Here is a 23334-nt window from a genome sequence, read left to right as displayed (position 1 = left end):
TCCACCCACATCTTTTTTGTTTGTTTTTAATCATCTCCAGTAAGTGCCATAACAAGGACAAGGGACAGGACTGTACAACGGGGAGTTGGAGGGGTGAGATCTTTGAGCAGCAGCGAGCTGTTACGTTAACTCAGCTGCTCAGGAAATCACAGTCTTAACCATATTTTTTATTATCATTACCGCACTTTTCCAAGCAAGGTTTTAAATCCACTTTAAGTATGGTTTAAGATAAATGAAATGAGAAATTCGGACACTTGTCAAACCATCAGTGTCACTCATCGGCACAGTACTCCCAAATGTAACAATCAGATTTTCACCAGGTATTCTTAAATGTCACTTCAAATTTATTATGCAGTTCAGTTCGAGTGTGAAGCGGAACTGGTAAGTGAATGACTAATGCTAGGTTTAGACTGGGGAAACATTTATGCAAATATTATTAGCAAGATTTTTTTTAGATCTTTGTTAATATTTGCCAAAGAAATTCCTTCTGCTTTTCCCCCCCTTTTTTCTTGCTGTATTAGTAATTCCAGATAATCACTGTTCTTGCAGGTACATTTTAAAATATTAAAATTTTTAACCCCTTACTCTTAGAAGAGAGAATTTCGTTGCAGAATAGTTGTGTCCAGATAGTGATTATATTTTGATCTCTACTTCAAACAGATGACTGCCTTTCAGAATCATTCCTTTGGCACATGTAACATTAAATTTGTACTACCCTGTTTAAAGTAACTCACAATTATGCTTGACAACAAAGCACAAGATGGGTATCATTAAATTTTATTGTACAAAACTGACAAGGTATGGCATTCCTTAGAATTAAAAAAAAAAAAAAAAAATCAGAACAGAACTAATGTCCCTGGAACAATTTTGTCAACGGAACAATTAACACACAACCTTTAGTCCAGCAATGCTATTTACCTGCAAGACCATCTTTAGACACGCCAGGTATAATTAAAAAAATATTCCATCAGTTCAAGCAATAGTTTAATTTTCCATGAAATAAGTATTTCTATAAACACTTTATGTTCAGTCAAAACAAATGCTTTTGAATTTTCTTACCTTAAGAAATATAAAACAACCAGACAGGTTTGGGAATCAGAGAAGTCTACCCCACGGGAAAGTCTAGGTTTTGTATTCCACTTGAAAATGTTTGGTTTTATAAAAATAAGTAATACCAACATAGCATTTCCTAACCAAATACGTCTAGCAAACATATCTTGCTTCTATGATGTTTTATTCATCAGTGCAGCACAAGCCTTTTGGTTTTTTTATTTGATACCTCATTTCTGTGTCAAATTCAGAATTTGAATATAGACCCAAGGACAGGTTTTCATTAGTTTTATTCATGAAACCTACCCTTTCATTGCACAGGATTCACAAAAGGTCAAAACTATGCAAGGTCTTCATTCTGCTTGTCAGCAAAAACATCAAATAAATGTTGAACAGTTTTCCCTTTATCCCAGTGGAAGGAATTATTTCTTGGAATTCTTAGTATAAACATGAAATAAAAAAGGGAACTAGATAACTTTATGTTAAATTCCAGTTCAGCTGTAAATAGCCTTTAAACAACAATGCTACAAAGAACTGCACTACTTGCATTTCTGAAGGAAAAACAATCAAAACTAAGAAATTACCAGGGAAGCTCATAAACAATTGTGCCAAGAGAGCACAAGACTATCTTTGCTATGGCCTAAGCTTTACAAAAAGTGCTTCTCTGCAGGACGCAGTCACTGCGATAAACTTCTCTGATGGTCCCAGGGCGTAAGTTATCCTAGACACCCGCACACACGCTAGTACTTATTACACTGTGCTTTCTATGAAGAGATTATGCTTCAGTACTTTACATTTTCCATTCTCTCTTCCTCCAGAAGAAGAAAAAACCTTCTATGCAAGATAAAAATAATTTTGAATAATTAGTCATGTATTAAAGACCTAGTTTTGAAGTATTTATTTAACATCTAGTCATATAAAATAAAGTGTAAAAGTATGAAGGTATCAGAACGTGGCTTTCAGCAAGGCAGTTTGGGAAGTAAGAATTCAACATAAAACAGGAATTATTTTTTTTCCCCTTTGAAAAGGGTCACATCAGAATGAATGAGAAACACCGAAGAATTTCACTTCAAGCCTGCACTCCTGCCTTTTGTCCTTTCCCCAAGAGGAGAGACCACTGGAAGACTCCTCCAGGGTTTCAGCTGTGGTGTTCTTTGTGCTCTTGTATCGGGTCTGGCTGGAACTATGTACTGCCCTCTTTGGGTGGCAGGGGCGGCTGAGGCTGCTGTGGTGGCTGTGTGCCTGTGGCCGTTTTGATAGAGTTCAGGGTTTTGCTAAACCAAGAGTTTTTGGCAGCTTGGATTTCATTCATAAGGGCTCCTCTCTGGTGCTCCAGCTCCTAAGAAAGCAGAATAGTCAGAATTGATCAAAAACCGATTAATTAACAAAAAAGCATCCTCAAACTCAGTCCCTGCAATCCAGCACTTTCCTTGCAACCTCCTCGGCACTGGGGACAGAAGACGGATTGAAATTGTGGAAACAGCAGAAGAGATTTAAATATAAAAATGAAAACCTCTTTTCTTTTTTTCTTTTCTTTCTTTTTTTTTTTTTTTAAAGACAGAAAATTGTTCTGGAAGTTCACAGGTATACAGTGGTACGGGTGTATGCTCCTGTTTGGAACAATTTTTTGCGTGATTCAGAATTATTTTGGACTGAGCACAATGAGGTTAAGGAGACTGCCCTGCTGCACTTGGATTCCATGTACCTGAATTTTGCACTTGGCTTCCACAAGCTGCAGTTTGGTCTGTGCAAGTTCCAGCTCCATCTCTCTCAGCTGCTTCTTCAGTGCATCCTTCTCGTCATCTGCTTCTATGCCTTTATTCTCCATACTCACAGCAGGCAGCTTCAGTGCCCCCTCCTTACTGAAAATCTCACTGCAGTGTTTGCAGGCCATCACTTTACCCTGAAATACCCAGAAAGCTAATTTTTAATTCATGTTACAGGAGTTGCTGTGCTTCCTGGAAGAGCCATTTTTATGTTAGACTGGCTTTCTGTCAGTAATACTCGAACTAGTACTGCAGTTTTCATATTTGACATGAAAAGAATTTGAGAAGTTCATGGACAATTTCCGGGGTATATTAACCATATAAAAATTCCTACTTAGCATGCTCTGTCTAAGCACAGAGACTTTGCTCCTAGATTACAATTATTCAAGCCTTCTTGCTACCAAAGCTTTGTAATATTTTGCAGTATTTATGCCAGCACAATTCAGAAGAGTAAATTACACTCTCGGGACTTTTTGTCTTCCATAAAAGCACTTGACCAAATTAATACAGATTTTGATATTTTAAAGAATACCAGGTAGCTTTTCCATATTTACAGAAGCAAGCAAGCAGCCTGTGCTCACTGCAAGGGCCGATACTGTCCCGTTGGTGCTTGCTTAGCATCGTAGGGGATAGCCCTTTTTGCCAGCGACACCTGACACACAACAGTAAGGTTCTTGTGCTACCTGGAGAGGTGAACCAGTTACTCATAGCTGAAGATGTAGCACAGCTGGCCTGGCTCACACAAACTAAAACAAGGATATTGAGCTATTTCAGCAGATTATAGGAACATCAATCCTAGAATTATTTTATCAATAACAAAAAAAAAACCACTAAAAAGCAACAAATCAGATTCAGCTTGAGTACTAAAGAAACAACTAGAAGCTACAGCAGAGGGAAAACAAAGCAGAGGGATGGAATTATTACCTGATCAGGAAACGTTTACCTCTAGGGCAGATGTTCCTGGTAAGGGGGTTTAGACAAGGGAAAGGAACTGCTAGGGAAATTCTGGGGATGGCCCAAGCTGTGCCAATTACTTAAACCAACCCTGCTTAAATTACAGAAACCCAAATATAAACAGTGTCCAATTTGGCCAATTCTGACCCCTCCACTGTGCACATTGGAGAACCAACACGTTTTCTCTTCTGGAGAGCCTTTTTTTTTTCCCCCATTTAATTAAAACATCCAAGTAAATACTGTCTCTCTACATTTTTTCCCGAAAGTATATATTTCAACAGGAAAAAGAAAAGCCAAGTAGGATATGCACTTCAGTTTGAGAGTTCCACCCTGTCTGATATAACATAAAGAACCGTGAAAGGAAATAAACCTTTTCATTGTTTACATCTGATGAAAAATGCATGTGGGGGTATCAGTGCAGCTGGGTAGACACCGCTGTTGTTACATTAAACTTCAATTCACACTTTGTTCTATATCTCTGGCATTTAGCAATACTTGTGTTAGAAACATCCCAATTCTCACCTTCACAACTTCCAGTTCATCTTTACTGGCCGCTTGTTGTTTTTCCAGCCTGGTACTCAGCTGGGAACAAATCTGGAGCAGAGAAAGCAGTCTCTTAGCTAAAGTTTACTATACTAAAATATAACCTGTGCTTTTTAACAATGCTTTTTGTTAGAGCCAACATTTCTTAAATTCTGCCTCACTCAGGTATATGCATTCCACCTTAACAAATCCACTGCTGCTGATAACGAGACTGAAAAAAATGGCAGTATTCAATACAGAACCTGAACACGGAGACAGGAACATTTTATGGAAGAATTGGTTTATAATGTTTATACTGCATTATGTCACAGAGTAAAGAGGCATTCACCCTACAGTACTAAAATTAGCTGAAAGACAGGTTATTCCTGATTCCCTAAATTAGGAGACTATTAGGAAAACCACAAAAAGATTTATGGCAAATTACAATGCTTGCTGTCTAAAAGCCTGAAATGTAGTGCATCTTATTTAAAGAATGAGATCTGCAACTCTGAAAATTCAGCCCTCAGAACAGGTTGAAAGAAGAAATATGAGAAAGTGTCTCTAGAACAGTACCTGTTTATACTCTGCAATAATGGCTGTGGTTTTCTTGATCTCAGATTCTGCCTTCTCTAGCTGCTTCCTGAAGACTTCCTTCAGCTAGCAATTGAAGGAGAGAAGTTACACAGTACACCGGAAGAAGGTCTCAAAATGCGTCATCAGATTGTTCTCTCAAAGTCTTGCTGTGTTTACAACAGGTCTACAGCTTCTTCTTACCACGTTCCAGTTCTTCAGACAAGTACCTGATTTACTCGGTATACAAATACTCGTTATATTCAGTTATAACCAAAAAGCCTATACTGTGATACAGTGTATCCCTGCTTTAGAGACTTCTCCTGTAGGGTAATTCTCTTTCTCTGCGTTAAATGGTGGTTCAGCGTGGTCCACAGAACACAAAACAAGAGCATTACTATTAAGTGGGTTTTACTGATTTTGTTTTTCTGCACACTGTCACACAAGGTTTGGGCAGACAGATTATTTGTTTGTTTGGAGATGGAACAGGAAGAAGAATCTCTCAGCACTATCACTCTCACCTCTGTAACAGGAGAAAAAAATCTGTTTTGGTTGTGGCGCTGCGTTAAAATACAGCTCACTCATTCCTCCACCATTCAGAACCACTAAATTTTGCGAGCCCTTTCAGTAGGAAAAAGGCCTCCACTGCCTTGTTTATAGCAAACGGAGAACTGCAACCTCCATTTTAGAGAGACGCAAAGAATTACTGTTTGATTATTGTAGCCACTGTTGTCAAATGGGAAAAATAAAAATCAGGGTATCACTTTTGAAACGTACTTTCTGTGTGTCAGTATTCAGCACGTTAGATACGTAGGGTTAAAAAACTAAGACTGAACAATTTGCAAACAAGTATGAGGCCAGGTCGAGTCAGCAAAATTCTCCCAACCCTCAACTGTTCTGCTGTTGGTTCTAGCTTCAGACAGGAATATTCACAGCTTTATTTCAGTGAATCAGCAGCTGAATCCAGAATGGCCTCTTATAAGGCAACAACTCCTCCAGCTCCTTGTTCAGACAATTAAAAAAGGTCTGATCGTGTCTCCTTATTTGCAATTGCTCACTACCAGTGAAAATGATTATTAGAATACTGGGAAGAGGATAAGGTATGGAAAACTGAACATTCAGAGCTCAAGTAAAGGAAAACACTGAAAAACATACTTTAAAAAAAAAAAAAACATTTACCCTGGCACTGTAAATTTTTAATTGTGACTGCACTTTGAAGACAAAATTCTTTCCGCAACTGCAACACATTCATATCCTTTTGCTTGCATTTCCTTGCTAAATGGGAAAAGTTGGGGAATGCCTTACCTGAGCAGTTTCCTCTTCCTGCTTCCGTTTCTCTTCTTCAGTCTCTACTAGCTTCTGTTTGGTCAGGAGAAGTTCCTTATTCAAAACATCCGCTTTGTCTTCAGCCTAGAATTAGAAACACTGGTGTAAATCGGATGTTATCTGTGCCAATACAAATGTATTGGTATATACATCTCAGAAATATCGCAGATTCAGTTTCTAACATTGCCTTTTCCTGCCCTCTGATGGCTCACCTAACCTATTTTTTATATGAAATTACCGTTATTTCACTGTGTTTCAACAACTGTGCAAAAGGACCCTATGCCCAGATGGCAAGTAATCATTGATACTATGTCCTAATACGAACCTAATACAAACAATGTTGTACAGAATATTTTTGTTGGGAACAATATTAATCTAAGTGATTAGCTCCTGTGTAACTTCAGATAACTCATTCCATTTTTGTATCCGTAAGCAGGGAAACCAGATATTGTAGAAAACGTTAGGTGCCTGCACTGTACCTTACAAAGTGTCCGGGCGAAGACAAATATAGAAGAGACAAACAGGACCATCAGATAAAGTGGTTTGTTTATCAGTGCAAATAAGTATCACCTGGAGAAACTTGATACAGTGTGGGTACTGGAGAATATGAATTTTCTCCTTTCTTTGAAGGGCCGGGCTTATGGTGAAACATACTGGGAATGCTTTGTTTTTGTGAGCACTATCCTCACTGATCACCAGGAGAGAAATGTGTTTCTCAATGTCTGGATATATCCTGCTGACCTCCCCAACTGGGAGATACACACTGCGTCACACCACTCCTTCTGTTCAGTAACTAGGTGCTAGAACAGGCAATGGTTGTGGTCAAATAATACTTAGTTTGCTGAAAATACAAGAGGGAAAATGGCATTGTAAACAACAAATAACAGTACAGAACTTGTCCCCAAGTTGCGGTTTGGTTTTCTACCACTGCTGGTGGCATTAGCTGATCTATCTGCCACAGTGTTAATTATTAATGATGGTGTTAGTGGCGACTGTGGGTAGCAGAAGCAGCTCCACCAGGGCCACGACTGAAGAGACGGATTGAGGACTGCTGCATTGCTTAGTGTGTATATGGCTGTATGGGAGAAAGGAAAACAAGCAGTGAAAGAATGGAAAATTGATAAGATTGACATCTTAGAACAAAAGAACTCGGGGATTACAAGGATATTTTTGATGAAAGACCTGTTGAAGATGTGCTTTGAAGGAACTACAAATCCTTCCTCCTTTTATGTGTTCACTCCAGGTTCTCCAAGCACCTGCAGTGGTGTACGGTATCACCTGTCCTTGCAGATGAGGAGTGCAGTAGCACAAAGCTTTTCTTTTGGTGCCAGTGAACTGAGGCAGGGTGTGGGAAAACTTCACGGAGCCACTCTCGTCTACAGAAAGACTGCTAAAATGCAGGAGAACAAGGAATGGGACTGGCAAAGGTATGTGCTTGGCAGCCTTGTCATGATACTTGAGAAAAAACAAGCATGGGCAGCAGCAGACATAAAGCTGCTTTATGTACAGCTATTCCCAGGGAAGATAGAGCACCTCAACACATTGCTTTTGGCCTTCACACAAGATTGCCCACTCCATCATGCAAAGCGCATCTCTGCTTGCGTTTGCTTACCAAGACAGCTCAGATTTTTAGAATCACATGGATCCAAATCAGGAGAGCCTAACTGTCAAGGATCTGCCTACACAGAAATACAAATTGCACAACTGTGGTCAATGACGTTTACAATTCTGAGGTTAGATAAAGAAAGCCAAATAACTATGGGAAATCCAGTTGAGAGGCCCTTGCAGGAAAAGATTTTACATTATAAAAGGCACTACAGCCCTTACTGAGCAAGAGACTAATCACGAGGTGTGGTGGAGTACGGCCCTCCTGTATTTAATACCTTAATAATAGCTGTTACGACATTTATCAATACTACATAAAACACTCCAAGAAAGAAGAGGGTTGAATGTGTGGTTCTCTGACAGCCATGTCTGAGATAAAAGGCTCTGAATGCTGCTGCCCTCCACATTCCAGTCTTCACAGGAAACAAAAGCAGTTGTCGAAGGACACCCAGGAGCCCTTCTAACTTTTGGTGCCATGCCACTTCATTGTCTCTGAATTTTATTGGCTGTACTAAAACTGCTGTGAAAAACAGATCCACGTAAGGTGGTAGACATTCTGCAAGGCAACTTCCCTCGAAATTAGTCTTTCGAGGAGTACGTGATACCTTTTTTGATACCTTTTTCAAGTAAATGTTCATTCTTTGGTATCTGCCTAAAGGTTATGGCTTCCATTTTCTGAAACAATCCTCAACAGAGGAGGTGCAGTCAGCGTAGGCAAGGCACCACTGTGAGTGCCTACAGTTGCATGCATGTGGAAATCCAGCTTTCTGACTGCAACTAGAAGCGAGGTTGTCAGGAAAACAAAGGCACAAATAATTATACTTTTAATGTTGTGTTCATGCTTTCACTTGAGCACAAAGCAGGCCTCCTAAAATGCGTGTTGCCAAGCCTGAGCTGGGACCCATCTCTGTTAGCATTACCTGGTCCAGGTCATTTCGTAAGGCGATTTTGCTTGTTACAAGCTCATGGGCAAGGTCATCGTTCTCCTGCTCCAGCCGCATGCTTGCTTCTTGGAGCCTGCGGTTTTCCCTCTGCAGAAAGAAAGGAACAACCAGAAAAGGAAGTTAATCCTTATCAATATTAAAGAGCAATAAGCGAGTATATTGTGTGTGTAAAACACTGAGAAGGCAAGAGTGCACATTAAGACAGGACTGCTGCTCTGGGAAACAACAGTGAATTAAGCCAGCAGTGCAAATGCAGCGATTCCACTTACATCCCAATGGTTATGTTGTGTCGCGTAAGTGACACACTGATTGTAGGTTTTCTCTGTCAAAAGTAAACACAGTTCTCTCCACAAAAGCACTTGGTTTCTGCTTGCTCATCATCAAAGTAATTAGGCAGATAAAATCCCACCCAGCAGCAGTGAACAGGGACCAATTAAGAGATACTCATAATAAAGTTTCCAATCATAAGTAGAAAGCTGTCCTGCTCCATTTTACAAAATTTTGTCTGCAGGAATCCATAAAAATAGTCCATTTTGTAGATGCTGTAGTGCCAACCTCCCATCCTCTGCGGGACCAGTGAAGAACATCATTTAGCAGGGAACTCCCTACAGCTGCTGTATGGATCTATATCGCCATTTGTGGACTCTCTCTGTAACTTGCACCAGTGACAACAGTGCACGTTTTACAGGACACCTGCTGAGAAAAAGTGCCAGATGGAGAGGGGACCTCGCTCCCTGAGCACGGGCCCAGAACCTGCTTGGCAGGCAATGCACGGCAACACAAAATGCAGAACTTTGAGACTGCAGGCCCTGGTCCTCGCTGCACTGCACTCCCTACCCACTCCGCACAGGCAGAAATGACTACATAGAGCACTAACTAGAGAGGTAAGTACACAGGAGAAGAATGAACAGTAGTAATTCATGTTTTTTAAAAATCAGTTTCAGTGACTGTTCTTCTAGGGCTGAGAAGCAGAATCATAGTCAAAAGATGTCTGTGGGTCAGTGGACTTCCAGGAGTCCACATGAAAGACACATCTTCATCTTCAGAAGAACACAGCCAGGTGGGACAGATAGAGATGCCCTCCTCAAACAGATTTTAAGAGAGCAAAAAATGTGCTGGCCTTCAGTCACACAATGACCGAGTATCTTTCATACCAAAAGAGACTGTAAAGGGAATTTGTGCGCTGTGGAAACTCAAGGAAAAATACTAAGTTCATATGGAAACTCATAGGTGGAGGAACAATAACATACATGCCGAGATTTCAAAAAGGACCTGTGCTCACTTGAAGGGTAAGTTATGTTCTCCAAGAAAAAACAGTAAAAGTGAATATATAGCAGCACTTAAGACAGCAAAAAAGTTCCAAGAGTTGTTCACTGAATGCCTTCCTACAAAATGTGATTTCTTTGCATAAGCACATTATTCACCTGTCTTCACTTCCTCCTGCTCACCAGCTATGCTTTACCAGCTGAGCTTTTTTCTTTCCAAACTCACCACCATGAAACTGCAATTTTCCTTTCTGTTGCAAGAAGATTTTGCATGCTTGTCTTAAACAAAAAAGGACAACTACAGCTCTAAGAGGATGCTAAAAAAGGTCTCTTCTGTGTGGGAGCTTCCTCTGTGGCAGGAAGTAGAACCTCCGCAAATACCCTCTCATTAATGTGACCCTATTGTGCAACTAGAGTATGCACTGCGCTGTACAGGAAAGTAAGTTTGTTTCCTTTCCAAAAGGTCGTACTTTAAATAACTTGTTTTGTAACAGAAACTGTAAGTAAAATACTTTTGTTTTAACACAGTTAAAATAACCACTGCTAAAAGACACATAACTTTGGGGTCTTTTTTATTTTAATTGCACTGTATTCTGTTTGGGACAAGGAATTTTTAAAAGTAAAGTTCTTCTGTAAGGGTAGTATAAACTTTAAAGTGTAAAACCAAATTGCAGTCTTCAATAACAATAATAATTTTAAAAGGCTCTAATGTGTCTTTATTTCTGTCTTTTGTTCAGACCATCTTGGAAATGTGGATTTTTACAGACACAGCTCTACCAGCGAGCAGTTGTCAGAAAGTGACTTGAGTTCACCTAAAAACCAGGACCAGATCAGGACAGCATTGCTGCCAGGTGCTGCAGCACCAATACCTTTTCATAGGGATGTTGCTTGGAGGGAGAAATCAGCAAATTCTTAAAATCAGCAAATTCCACAAAATAACCCAGAAAGAAATTTGCTTTAACATTTTTGCTATGCTTTTGCCAAAAGCTTCAGTGTCCGCAAAGCAAGCTGCACAATGTGAAGTTCAGAGTTCCTGCTTTGCATTCGCAGACAAGTGGGTAAGCAAGCTACGTGGTTGGAAATGCGCTATCCTCCTCTTAAACTAGAATTTACATGGCACGTTTTTAGGAAGTTAAAGATCTCTTACCTTGGGCATCCAGTCAATAGCTAAGAGATGTTTTTATCTCGTTCACCATACTTTTAATTTCCAGCGGAAAGTCTCTTATAGGGCCACCTTTACTCTTCCTCCACACAGGGCAGTATGCGCGATTAGATGGTTTGTCTTTTCCAGCTCCTCCCCCCAGATCTAGCAGTGAAAAACTGCCTCCTTCCTCAGGAGGAAACTCTTAATCTGCTTAAGTCTAAATAAAACCTAACGTTACACAGTAAAGACAAAAATAGCAAATAGCGCTTTTCACATGTAGCAAACTATTTTCAACGGCTCTGAAATATTTACAGGGTTTTATAAAATAACATTCGCAATGGCATGAAGTTCAACAGATGGAGCTGGTTCGTTACAGCAGGACTCGCATCACAGACAGCATTTTGTAACCTGGCATAAGCCAACTCGTCAGACCTGCTCGTTGTCCTTGGTGTAAACAGACAGCTTCCTGCCTTTCCTTTACACACCACTAACAATTTACGACTACGACAACGATCTCCTCTTTGGCATTGCTCAGTTTCTACAATCAGTAACATAAGAGATTCCTCTTTCCCAAATTCCTCCTTCCGCTTACAAAAGGCAGCCGGTGAACTCTGGTTAGCTTTTAAAAGGAGGATACTGCATTTCCAAAAGGGACAAACACCGCTGATACATATAAACACAAATAAACTTACCTCCTGTAAAGTCACAGACCAAATACTGCTTTCAACCATTGGTGTAAAGACAGTGAAAACAGGATATAAAATAATTTTTAATACCAACGAAGACAGCCAAAAAAAAATGTTGCTGAATCTTCAGTGGGTTTTTGGTTCTGAGTTTTAAAGAGGATATACTCCAGCTTCCATCACACACTGGACGGAAAGAAGGCGGCAAATCTGAAAGCAGTAGGCAAGCCTCACTCAGCTCACGAGGACTGAAAGGCTGAACTCCACCCTCTGCTCCCTTCCAGCCAGCACCAAGGAGCAATTCCTGACAAGATTAGTGGCGATGATGCATTCTCTCTGTGCTGCTACTCAAGCGGGGTGTAACGAGTCACAAACCTTGTTAAGCAATTCAGTGTCACATTTTCTGATGAGCAAACACTGAAACCCCAGATCTTTGGGCACGAACAGATCCCCAATGGTGGAATGAAAACACTGATCAGAATTCACTTTTCTGGATGTGAGCAAACTGAAGTCTTCGTAAGCCCACTGGAAAGGGCTCTTGATTGCGGAGGAGCTCTGAAGGAAAACCCTGTGAACCTCCATCTAGAAACCCAAAAGGCTTTTACAGCAAACTATCCAGGAAAACTCTCATGGGAAGCAACACAGAGGCTCCTGGAGGTGGTTTGTGTTTCCTGTTTGTTGACTCTGAAGAAGCATTCCCAAAAATGCCCCAGCACACTTTTTTTAAAAACCGCAAACAAACAACAAGCCACATCAAGAGTTATCTTCGTTTTTCCTCATGACAGTTGCCATTCAGTTACCATGATGTAACTGACTTTACACATGACTCTGAATAAAAATGACCAGCGTATTAATTTTTGCTTCCACTTCAAACATGCAAAAGGCTATTATGTCCAAATTACACATTTATTCAGAGAGACAACTTCTCTGTTGCACAACAAGGTCCGCAGAGGAAAAGGCGTTTCTACCCTCAGAACAGAACTGTGTGCACAGGCAGGGTCTGCTTGCAAAACTCCAGTCCTTCTTTGTATGGTTATATCCTCTTTATTTTAAATCAAGAAGTCCCAAGCCCAACTCCGTCAATTTCCCATCAAGTCAACCAAGACCCTGTTACATGAGATGTTCTCAAACACAGAAAAGAACCCCATAATATATAGAAAAATATCAATCTGAGCTATATTGCTATTTTTTCTGCACATGCAACTCACTTTTCGTCCTGGCTTCTATAGGCAATTTGTAATTTATTTTAACCAAAAGTCATGAAATTCGGTGACAAACAGCAATTTAGAACATATTTATTTTTGCACCTTTTAAAAATCTATCTGACAAAGATGTGAGTGATAATTTGTTATAAGCAATAGAAAATAAAGTGAAAAGGTGTCCATAAAAAATACACTTTTCCTAAATAATACTTGTAAATACAGAAGGAAACAAACACCAAAAATCATGGCACTCTTTAATACTGTTCTTTTGGTAAGTCAAATCACAATCAACATGTAAAATACGAGCTGGGCAGGAACTCCTGTGGCATGTAACACAGCTTATTGTAGCACATGAATTTAACCTGTCAAGAAAACGCGACTGGTTAATGGCAGGCCAGATGTTGCAAAAACAGTCCTTTTCTGGAGCCTATGGAGAGTTTGGGGTCGGTGGGATTGGAGGAGCACCCTGCCTGGACCCAGCTGCCCTCAGGCAGGAAGCATCTCTTTCCTGGCGTTTCACAGGAGGCTGCTCAGCCCCACCGTTCCCGTGCTCGGGAACCTCTAGGTGCTCTTAGCACCTCTAGGACCCAAAGCGCTGGGGAAGAGAGGAAGAAGCACGCCACGCTCTCACACTGCTCTCATTTGGTCCTGGTCTCTCCTGGACACCCGGGTGAAAGTCAGACCTGCACGGGAGAGCTGCGCCAGCTCCCGCGAGTTCCCTCCCCGCCGCTCACAGCGCAGCAGGGATGGACCAGGAGGAGGAGACAGCAGTGCAGCAGGGGCCCCACTGCCATCGCAGTGGCTGCTCCCACCCCAGCGTACCTCACGCACACTGCTCTCATTTGGTCCTGGTCTCTCCTGGACACCCGGGTGAAAGTCAGACCTGCACGGGAGAGCTGCGCCAGCTCCCGCGAGTTCCCTCCCCGCCGCTCACAGCGCAGCAGGGATGGACCAGGAGGAGGAGACAGCAGTGCAGCAGGGGCCCCACTGCCATCGCAGTGGCTGCTCCCACCCCAGCGTAGCGCACGGCCCATCTCCTACTCTCTCCACTGTCCATCAAGCCATTTCCACTGAGGGCCATGTCACAGGCAGGTGTCTTACTCAAGACGTCCTTCATCACTGCAACTCGGAAGTGCCAATGTCTCTGTGGTCCTGACAAATGTCTACTGGCAATAAAAACTAACATGCTGCAAACAACAAAAACTGTAACAGCTATAACTAAAAACTATCTACAGACTAAAAGCCTGTTTCCTTCTTGACCTATAAGAGGAATATTCTGCAGGGATCTCCATGCCAGCAATCCCATCAAAGAAACATCCCCTTCCTGGGCAGTAAACCAAAAACTCGTTTTGTTCTGGGAAGAGAAACTGTAAAAATTACAGTGATGTAGGCCTTTAGGGCACAGCCCACAGGGAGAGCGCAGAAGGCCAGAGCGAGCTAGCAGCAACGCCACACTCGCAGGCAATACTGGCTTTTCGACAGCGTAGGCTCAGTCCTTTCCCAAACCAGGCCCGGCTGGGCAAAGCCTACCACTGATGCTGCCAAAATGAAATGCATTTCTAAACACAGGGGCTGCAGAGTGATCATTTAAGGGACAAGCGAAGCTGGCGCTCCGCTTTCTGCCTGCGAGGATCCACACAGTTTGCGTTTCTTGCTGCCCTTTGGAAACACTCTTGAAATGTCAATTCCTACCAACCTCAGCTTGACACATTAATAAAATCAAACAAGCAAGACAAGGAACAGAGAGCACTTATAACCATTTCTCCATGACACCCAGCAGCTGAAGAATGCGTCCAAACTTTGAACTTAATGTGCAGCTAGCCAGTTCAGGGACTCTCTCTAATCACAGCATCGCCAAGAGGATCAGACCCAATCCAGCTTAATAAAAAAATCACACAGCGAGTTGCAAAAGAGCAAGGCAAAACCCTGGGCTGTGATCTTGACTGTGACAGTGACTCACACAGTGGCCGAAGAGTCACTTTCTATATACTCATTTGCAGCTTGGCAATAACGTTCTTCACTGTCCATCGCCCAAGATTAACAAGTTAATATGCTTCCACAGAGCTTTAAAGAAGCCTTATTTGTTTTCTAAGTCTTATTTAAATTCCACAGTACTATAAGTGAACCACTGGAAAAATACTTAGTCGGCAGCAAGTTGTGTTTTTTTTCTACATAGGTCATACTCACTATTGGCTCTCGGCTGCTACAGCAGTCCCAGTTCTCACAGACAATAAAATCTACACCCTTTGACATCAAAAGAAATATACTCAAAACAATTTTTCACAGGTAAATACTTTTTTTTTTAAAAAGTCAGTTTTACTTGGTCTGTACCTGTAACTGCATCTCATCACATTTGTGAATTATGGCATAGTCTTTCACTACAGATTTTCACACTGTGGTTTTCTGAACATGGTGCAGTTTCCTCATGTTCACAGACCACATAAACCTGTATGATTATTTACTACTCCACACTCCTGGTGGACTCCATACCAACTGCAATGTCACTTAACATATTAAGGCACAATGAAGAACAGCAGGAAAACAGTACAGGTATATGTAAGCAATGTCAGTTCCCAGCTAACCTGGCCAATGGGCAGTAAAGTGCTTCATGTCTGGCAGCTTCACCTAAAGAAAACTGAATTTTATAAAACAGGGTAAGCAATAAATGGATCCTGAACACTAAGTGAAGTATATGCCTAGAGGCAGAGCCTCCATCACACAAAAATCTATGGCAACAGAATGTAGCAGTGACAATAAAAGCAAATACATTGGAAAGATAAGCAATGCTGATCCAAAATTAAAGAACTATTCTTTTTTGGTGAACTATCAAGCTATCATATTAATAACTGAACCTTTTTTTCTCTGCTGCTTTAAAGCAGGACGTTTATCGCTATTAATTCTATTGCAGTAGTACCTTGGGACCCCAGGAGAGCTCTGGATCCCACTGTACTAGGCATTATATTAACAAAAACTTACTAACACTTGGTATAAACAGAGATGAATAACAAGGATCATATCAGTCAAGGAAGAGTTCATCTTCCAAAAGTCTCTGTGGATGCCACTGCACACAACTTGTGCTAGAACAATGTGTATTTTCTCCTTTTTGTGTCTGTAGCTGAGAATCAAACTTTGTTTCTGCGTCTCATGAAGATCTCCCGTAAAAGTGCAACAGCAGGAGAGTTACCTACAAACATATAAACTGAAAGAAGAAAAATATTATATGTGGCTACTTGCAGATGTCTTGAGAGTTACAAAATGGTGCTTGAAATATTCCTGGAAAAAACTCTTAAGTCCAAGTGTTCAAACTGCTTGTTCAAGAAAGGGGATGAGTTTCACCTGCCACTTAACTTCCCTAAGATCTGCACTGGCGTATCCCAGAGAGGTGAGCACAGTACACGCACCTCTGCTTAACTGCTGGAACTGAGTCACTCCCCAAGGGATTTAGCCAATGAAACAGGTTCCCATATAGCATCTCCCGTACCTTGTATCTGTCCATAGGATCTTCCTGCTGCAGCTGACTCTCTCGCATTGTTTGGTACTCTCTCTCATATTTCTTCAGCTTTTTTGTTGGCACCTGTGGAACATATTTGGAAAACATGCATTTAAAGATCAGAGGAACACTGGAAAGGCTGTCTGAAAGCTCTCCTTGCAAACAGGAAGCCAAGGAAGTGCTGGAAAACCGCTGCTGAAAAAGTCGCTCCCCATTGCCCCCCCCTTCCCTACTCAGCAAGCCGTGTCAAACACCAATACAGTTCACATCGACAGAAATCTTTCTGCGTCTACTGTTGTTAATTATTCAAATATTTAAAGGAAAACAAGAGTGAAGTAGAGTAATTTTAATAAGAGTAACAAGAAGGAAAAAAGCGTGAACAACAGGAGTGACAGAACAGGGAAGAGGAAAATACGCTTTCATAGGTATGAATCAACAAAACAATGCCTCAGCATTGTTAAAAGTGAGATTAGAAGAAAGGAGCGTGCATGCAAAAGGACTGGACAATTCCCCGGGGGAGATCAGAGTAATGGTTTTCATTGCTGAAGGAGTATTAATGTCTAAATTATAGCTTGTGACCAATGCCCTCGTGAAGTCTGGCATCAGACTCCCCCTAGGCAAAGGTGGAGACACTGCAGTGCCTGCTTCCAGCCGCAGCAGGGAAACAGTGAGGCGACTACATAGAAATCACAAGCAAATTCAGTAAACAACCGTGCAGAAAGGTCAAGTCCCAGACAGCTTGATTTCCGGGAAACCACAGCTTCAACTTAAAACAAGGTACACAAATAACACCTGTATTTTTTTAAACAAAGCATGGAGATCCTCTGCTTTACTTTAACCTTTTAATTGGGTACGCTGCGCTATATGAGCGATCCCATCTCTCTCTGGAGACCTTTAATAGCATTACTCTGTCCCCACCATACAACAACAAGAAGCCGTCCCTAAGTGTCAAGTCATCTGCTGGCAGCTGGGAAGATCCCTAACGCCATGTACCATCATGACTTGTAAACATACGCTTTTCCTGGATCTGTTATGTATGTCTCTGTTCCTCTTGCCTATATTGATCCTGTCTAGCTGACTCCTGGCATGAGGACATGCTGCTGTCACCTTGCCTTAGGGCAAATAATTACTGCCAATGAGCAGAGATACGTGTTTACATGTAGTTTTGGTGCTGTTTTCCCTTTATTGGTTTTCAGCCAAATACCTCCTTCCTCTGCAGTACAGGAAGGGACCAAGCAAGTTCTCAGTGTCGCTGCAGAGACCTCTGGGAGGTACAGGTAGAAAACGTGAAACCCGTGATCTGCAAAGCACAACGCACAGGGAGCACTAATAAAGCAGTACCAATGCCCACAATTACTGATGAAATCTTAAACCAACCCCCTAAAGAAAGCAAAGAGAAAAGGGTAAACGTAAAAACATGAAGCACTGGACAAACATACAAGAGAATTTAACTTGGATGACACTTAATAGCACAAAACACAATGAAATGAAAATGAAAATCAGAGGTGCTTTTTTATGTTTCAACTGAGCAACATTCAAGATGCAAACCCAGCCCGTTTTGTCTTAGCTGCAACTTGAAACTGTTGAGGCTACTTAATATTCAAGAATAAGAAATAATTTCAAAGTAGTATTCTAAATGAAGTGAACCAACCACACATCCGAAGCCTAATCTATTCCCTCTTTCCACAATTCTTACTGTGATCTTATGCAGAGAAGCAGATCAAGGCTCCCAGGCTGGGGTGTTACGAGGACACCCTCCAAACCTATTTCTCCTGTGCTGTTGTAGAGTTTTGTGCTCCAATATGCTACCAGCACAAAATGAAGATAAATATGAGGGAGACATTGTGGCGCAGTATGGCAAAAGATGCAACACAGGTGTAACTTAGAAGATGATCTGTTCAACCAAAGATTGTCCTGATTTTTTATGCTTTCTGGATAAAGCCTTTAAAGTACACATAAGAAGTAAGTCTCACTGCACAGAGAGACGAACCTCCCATCCATGCAGCCGCATGAAAACCTCCCCCATCACCATTTTCCCCACGCTTACGTGAGCAGTGCCGTATGCAGCCCAGCCTGGCACTGGGTGTCAGGGACTGCTTCCACTGACCACCGCAGCAACCCACCAACGGCTTCACCTTTACAGCTGCCTGGAGCAGCATCCCCCTTTTCGCTTTAACCACGAGATGTGCTTAAATTACTTGTGAACGAAAATCGTAGTTCTCTCTATAATCCAGAAGATACAGGCAAAATACAGCATAAAGGTAATGATCTGAGTAAGTAACTCTTACCAAGAGAGCAAATGGGATATAAAGCACCGCTATGACCAAATGCCTACACTGGGCACTGTGCCACAGCTGTCCCTCACCAGGGAGGCTGAGCCTGTACATGAAGAGATGACTGCTGCTTCTTGGTAACACAACCTCACATGCAGCAGCCACCAGCATGCAGCTCTCCTCGCTTGTTTTTTAAACGTTAATTTTTTAAGCTGCCCGAGAGCAGCCTTATTTCTCTGGTTTCACCTTGTATTGAGCTAAGGCAGAATTTAACTTGCACAGAGTCTATCTGGCACTTAATCATCTGCCTCAACAACACCAGAAACTAATCTGAACATCTTACATCAAAAACCGTATGATGAGCAGGGGAGAACGAGAGTCAGCTGCTTTGTTTAACTCTGCTCTCCACTGTCTTCACAGTCCCTGTTTCCACTCACTGACAATTCACAACCATTTCTTAATGCATGGTAACTCTTCCCACCAACCGTTCTTACCTATATGTTCTCAACTTTACTTTCTCAAATTTTAAGTCATAGCTGTGAGTAGGACCACACGTGGGTCCTCTGTGGCTTTATGGGGGATGAGGTACCTCTCTCACCATTGCAGGAGCTACCCATGGCTGTGGCCTGGGGTGAAGGGTGGTCCATGTGCCTGGCATGCTCTCCAGCAAGCAAACCACATGGCAACACTTTCTTAGCGATGTTAACAGTAAATAATACGTGAAACAGGGATCAAATCACAAAAGGTGTAAGCATCAGGGTGTAAGCATCACGTTGTGACACAGAAAACGGCGTCCGTGCTCGTTGAAAGAATATCCTGACTTATGCATGTTAGTATCTATTTCTTAATTGGAAAGTAGTACCTAAACACAGTGAAAGTCTATTTTAAGGGTTTGGGGGTAGGTGGGAGGGTGGGGGAAATTCCTATTAGAAAACCAGTCCATACTAATCCACTTATCCCATAAAACACAAACTTGAGCAGGTATGCTTAATAACTTTGGCAGGGACTATGCTTCACTGTTATTGTCTATTCAGCCACATTACTCAAAGGAGTTTGATAATTTATTACATCACTTTCTTCTTCTGGGTATACACTAATAAATGGGAAAAAAAAATTTAAAAGGCCATTTCCATATTCCCCAATTTAATTCCCTGAAACAGTTTGTGAATTCAACAAGGGACTTCTCTGTAAGCCCTTTCGTAAGTAAGTACATAGTGCTAGCTATGCTTCAATCTTCATGGACTGCTCCTGAACAAAGTGTGCTCATAAATTTTCTGTAAAAGCTTCTGCAATATTGGTTTCTTCTTTCTTTAGCACCATGGGGTATATTGGCTAGAACTGATGGTTATCAAATTTAGGAGGCTCTTGTGGCTTATAAACATTGCTCATCTGTTTATCTCAGTATCTTATCTCCTTGACTCATTTTATTTTATTGTGTTCAAGCATAAAATCATGTCACAACTAGTTGTACGTACAGAAAAAGCTATGCAGAGCTTCTTAATAAAACATCCACACAGAAGAACTAAACAAGCAAAACCTCTTTCTGAAAAAAACCCAGCAGGCTACTGCATTGAACACTCAAAGGACTCACCGCAGTGAGGTGATACGTGGCAGGTGAGAAACAAAAATACTTTGTTTATAACTGCCTCCCTGTTCAGACATGGCTGGAAAGATCTGCTTCACCTTCTCTGGCAATCCTGCACACAGGCAGTGTGCCGAGCATCAGCATCCGCTCAGCTCCAGGAGACCTTTCCGTCATTCTGCAATTTCTTTAGCTGTTTACAGACAGTTCAGTCTGACCTTGCTGGATTAATAAATCACACATCTATGACTCCTTCCTCCGAAATGTTTTATTGCTCTAATGAAGCACGAGCACTCAGAGGAGGTAGTTATCATTATGTTCATTTGACAGCCAGGGAAATGGAAGCAGAGCTGTAAAGTGATTTCCTGAACATATTGAAGACAGCCAGAGGCTGATCCAGACAGAAAAATCCTATTAACTGATTTCTAATTTCCAGCACCGCCACAATGCCAGACTGAGCAGAGTATCTCTTTCCCAGAGTGCCACTTCTTTTCTCTATCTAGCACTGCATAAACACTCCAAAAATAGATCGCCCCATCACACTAACACTGTAGCAAACATTCTGTGATCTCTGCACTCTTAATATTTTTCCTCTCTAGTTCTCACCTCAGTGTGGAAGGGAAAAAAAAAAAAGAAGAAAGCCAATTAACAAAATGTGCAATGCTTTCCTGTCCCATTCTTTGAAGCAGGTGACTTAATTTTCTGTTTCACTGGCGATGGATTTGCTTGGTATTTCACGATTGAGGTGGGGGACTTGCATCCCTCCAAAGACAGTGTTACACTGTGTGCTGAAGACTGATGCAGAAGACCCCGAGCTTACTTTGGGCAAGCACTGGTAGCAACCGCAGGCACTGGCCGCAGCCCAGCTTCCCTTTTATCCATCCATCACACACATCTCGGGCTGCGATCCCCGTGATAAGTCCAGACTCTTCCCACTGCTGCAAAGCAGGACCATTTCCAAGCACAGGTGGATGCCTGGGAGCCTGGCTCAGAGGTGATGGGACCAGCCGGGGACCAGCCTGGGCTCACTCAGACTTGGCTCAGCCCTTGCACACAGCCACAAGTACTGGCTGCAAGTGGCTCTCACAAACCACTGCTACGTGTGCCCCTCTTGAGGAGATCTGAGTTACGCTTGTGCGTACTTAATTTTCTTCGCATTATGATTTAAAACAATATTAAAAGCAAGTTAATTTCAAAATGACACTTGGTTCTCCGCAGTGTGTCATATGAAGACTGTAAGCTTTAAACAGAATCTCAGACAGCAGATTAGCAACAACAAATTTCAAATCACACGCATCGTCTTAGTTCACACTCAAAGTTGTTGTATCAATTTGTTCTAGTTAATACTTCATATTTAAAAGACAACTAAATAAGGGTCAAGGAAGGATAATATAGCTCTATTTAAACACTTTATTAGGCCAAATTAAGGCTTTAATGTAAAAAAAAACCATATGAAGACACTAACTCAGTGCTCTCCTGGTCTGTGCAGTCATTGCTATGCGTAACTGTATCGTCCTTTTCTTAAAATGTGGTTGCCAAAAGGCATGAAGAAGTATCCTGCAGTATCTGTCACTGGGAATAAGATTCAGAAGTAGATAAGCAATTTATTTTTCTTTTGGGAGGATGCAGTGATGGAAAAGAAAGAACAAAACCCACAGTAACATGTTGACACAACAGACTCGTCTCTTGGATTAGACTTTAAAGGGGGTGAGTGGGATGTCATATTTAGATATTACACACTACAATCTGAACAACTGTATCTCCAATGAGATATTAGCCACAAGCATGAAATTTGAGAGGAAAAAGGGCAAATCATAATTTCTCACAAAAATCTCTTTGTACTGGGTAGTCTGCAGAGAAGAAAATCTGCAGCGTTCATTTGCAGAAAAAATGGACGGATTAAAATCAGCTGCTACCTAAAGAAAATTCACAAGCTGGAACACAGCTTGAAGAATTCCCATGTCTCCTTTTGTCACCGTGCGGTGAAGGGCTCGCTGATAACAAGCTGTTTCACCACAGGTTTGAAATCAAGTGGAACAGCCCTCATCAGTGTTTCACCTAGCTACAGCATCAGGACCCAGACATCCCTCAACTCTAAAACACACCACAAGTCTCATTAAACATCATCTAACCCCTGGTTTTGGGGCAACATGATCAAAAAGTTTTTGTGAAGCAGCCTCTCGCACATCATCTGATTCTAGCATTATCCTCATCGCAGCCTGGCTTTGGGCAAGCTTGCAGCACAAAACGTGCAGTGCTTGGGCTGATTATCCACCTCTCATTGCAGTGGATGAAGGTGGGTCCACGGTGCTGTTATTCTGCTCGAGCTCGCATGTTGCACGCAGCACAATAAAAGCCCTGAATGTCAGATGCTATTTTATCATCTCTGCCGGCAGGAAGGAGATGTTCCCTGAAATTCCTTGGAAACGTACATTGTGTTGGAGAGATTGTCTGCTTCATGCGTGCCTGTCTGAATGCCTGCTGCAGAACAGCATCTCTCTCCACCTGGCTTTTGGAAAAAAGAACTTCTTACAGAAATGCTCTTTCTATATCAGCAAAGCAGCTTGCTCCACACCAGCACACCTAAGTATCCCTTCCTTGCAGGGGGAGAGTTTTCTTCCTTCAGCAAGTCACCTCGTTGCCAGCTCTGTAGGTGTAAGACCTCCTGAAGAGAGTCTTCAGGATAACACAAATCCAATTTGAAAGCTGGCTGGAGGCAAAGGAAACCTGCTTTGCTGTGAATTTTTATTTTTATTTAATTCTTCCACATCAGTTCATTATCAAAATATCTCAATTGCAACTGAGACACCCAGAGGAATTTATAAAAAGAGGGGAAAGGCAGGTTGCAAAATATACAGAGTACCTGCACAATTTACTGTGATTCAAAATGGCAGTGGCCCCAGTCAGTGATGCTGGATGATTTCCAACACCATATCCTTTTGTCGGATTTTAATCTCT

General features: G+C 41.7%; 1 protein-coding gene across 2 annotated transcripts in view; it reads right to left on the bottom strand.

Annotated features, from left to right (window-relative positions):
• Positions 1-762: 762 nt before the first annotated feature.
• Positions 763-23334, bottom strand: part of LOC103913370 (rab GTPase-activating protein 1-like) — a 36494-nt gene continuing 13922 nt past the window's right edge. The window contains exons 2-8 of one of the 2 annotated variants that reach the window (XM_009319859.1): positions 16513-16605; positions 8714-8824; positions 6168-6272; positions 4866-4949; positions 4293-4364; positions 2756-2953; positions 763-2389 (exon numbers count right to left, since the gene is read on the bottom strand). In XM_009319859.1, the coding sequence (XP_009318134.1) occupies positions 2234-2389; positions 2756-2953; positions 4293-4364; positions 4866-4949; positions 6168-6272; positions 8714-8824; positions 16513-16605 (819 nt within the window). In that variant the 3' untranslated portion in view covers positions 763-2233. Of the gene's footprint in view, positions 2390-2755; positions 2954-4292; positions 4365-4865; positions 4950-6167; positions 6273-8713; positions 8825-11149; positions 11317-16512; positions 16606-23334 lie in introns of those variants that run through there. The other variant, XM_009319860.1, reaches the window with a different exon arrangement.

This window comes from Pygoscelis adeliae, unplaced genomic scaffold (genome assembly GCF_000699105.1).
Source record: "Pygoscelis adeliae isolate BGI_AS28 unplaced genomic scaffold, ASM69910v1 Scaffold283, whole genome shotgun sequence".
Taxonomy (NCBI): Eukaryota; Metazoa; Chordata; class Aves; order Sphenisciformes; family Spheniscidae; genus Pygoscelis; species Pygoscelis adeliae.
This window is presented reverse-complemented; position numbering and strand designations above follow the sequence as displayed.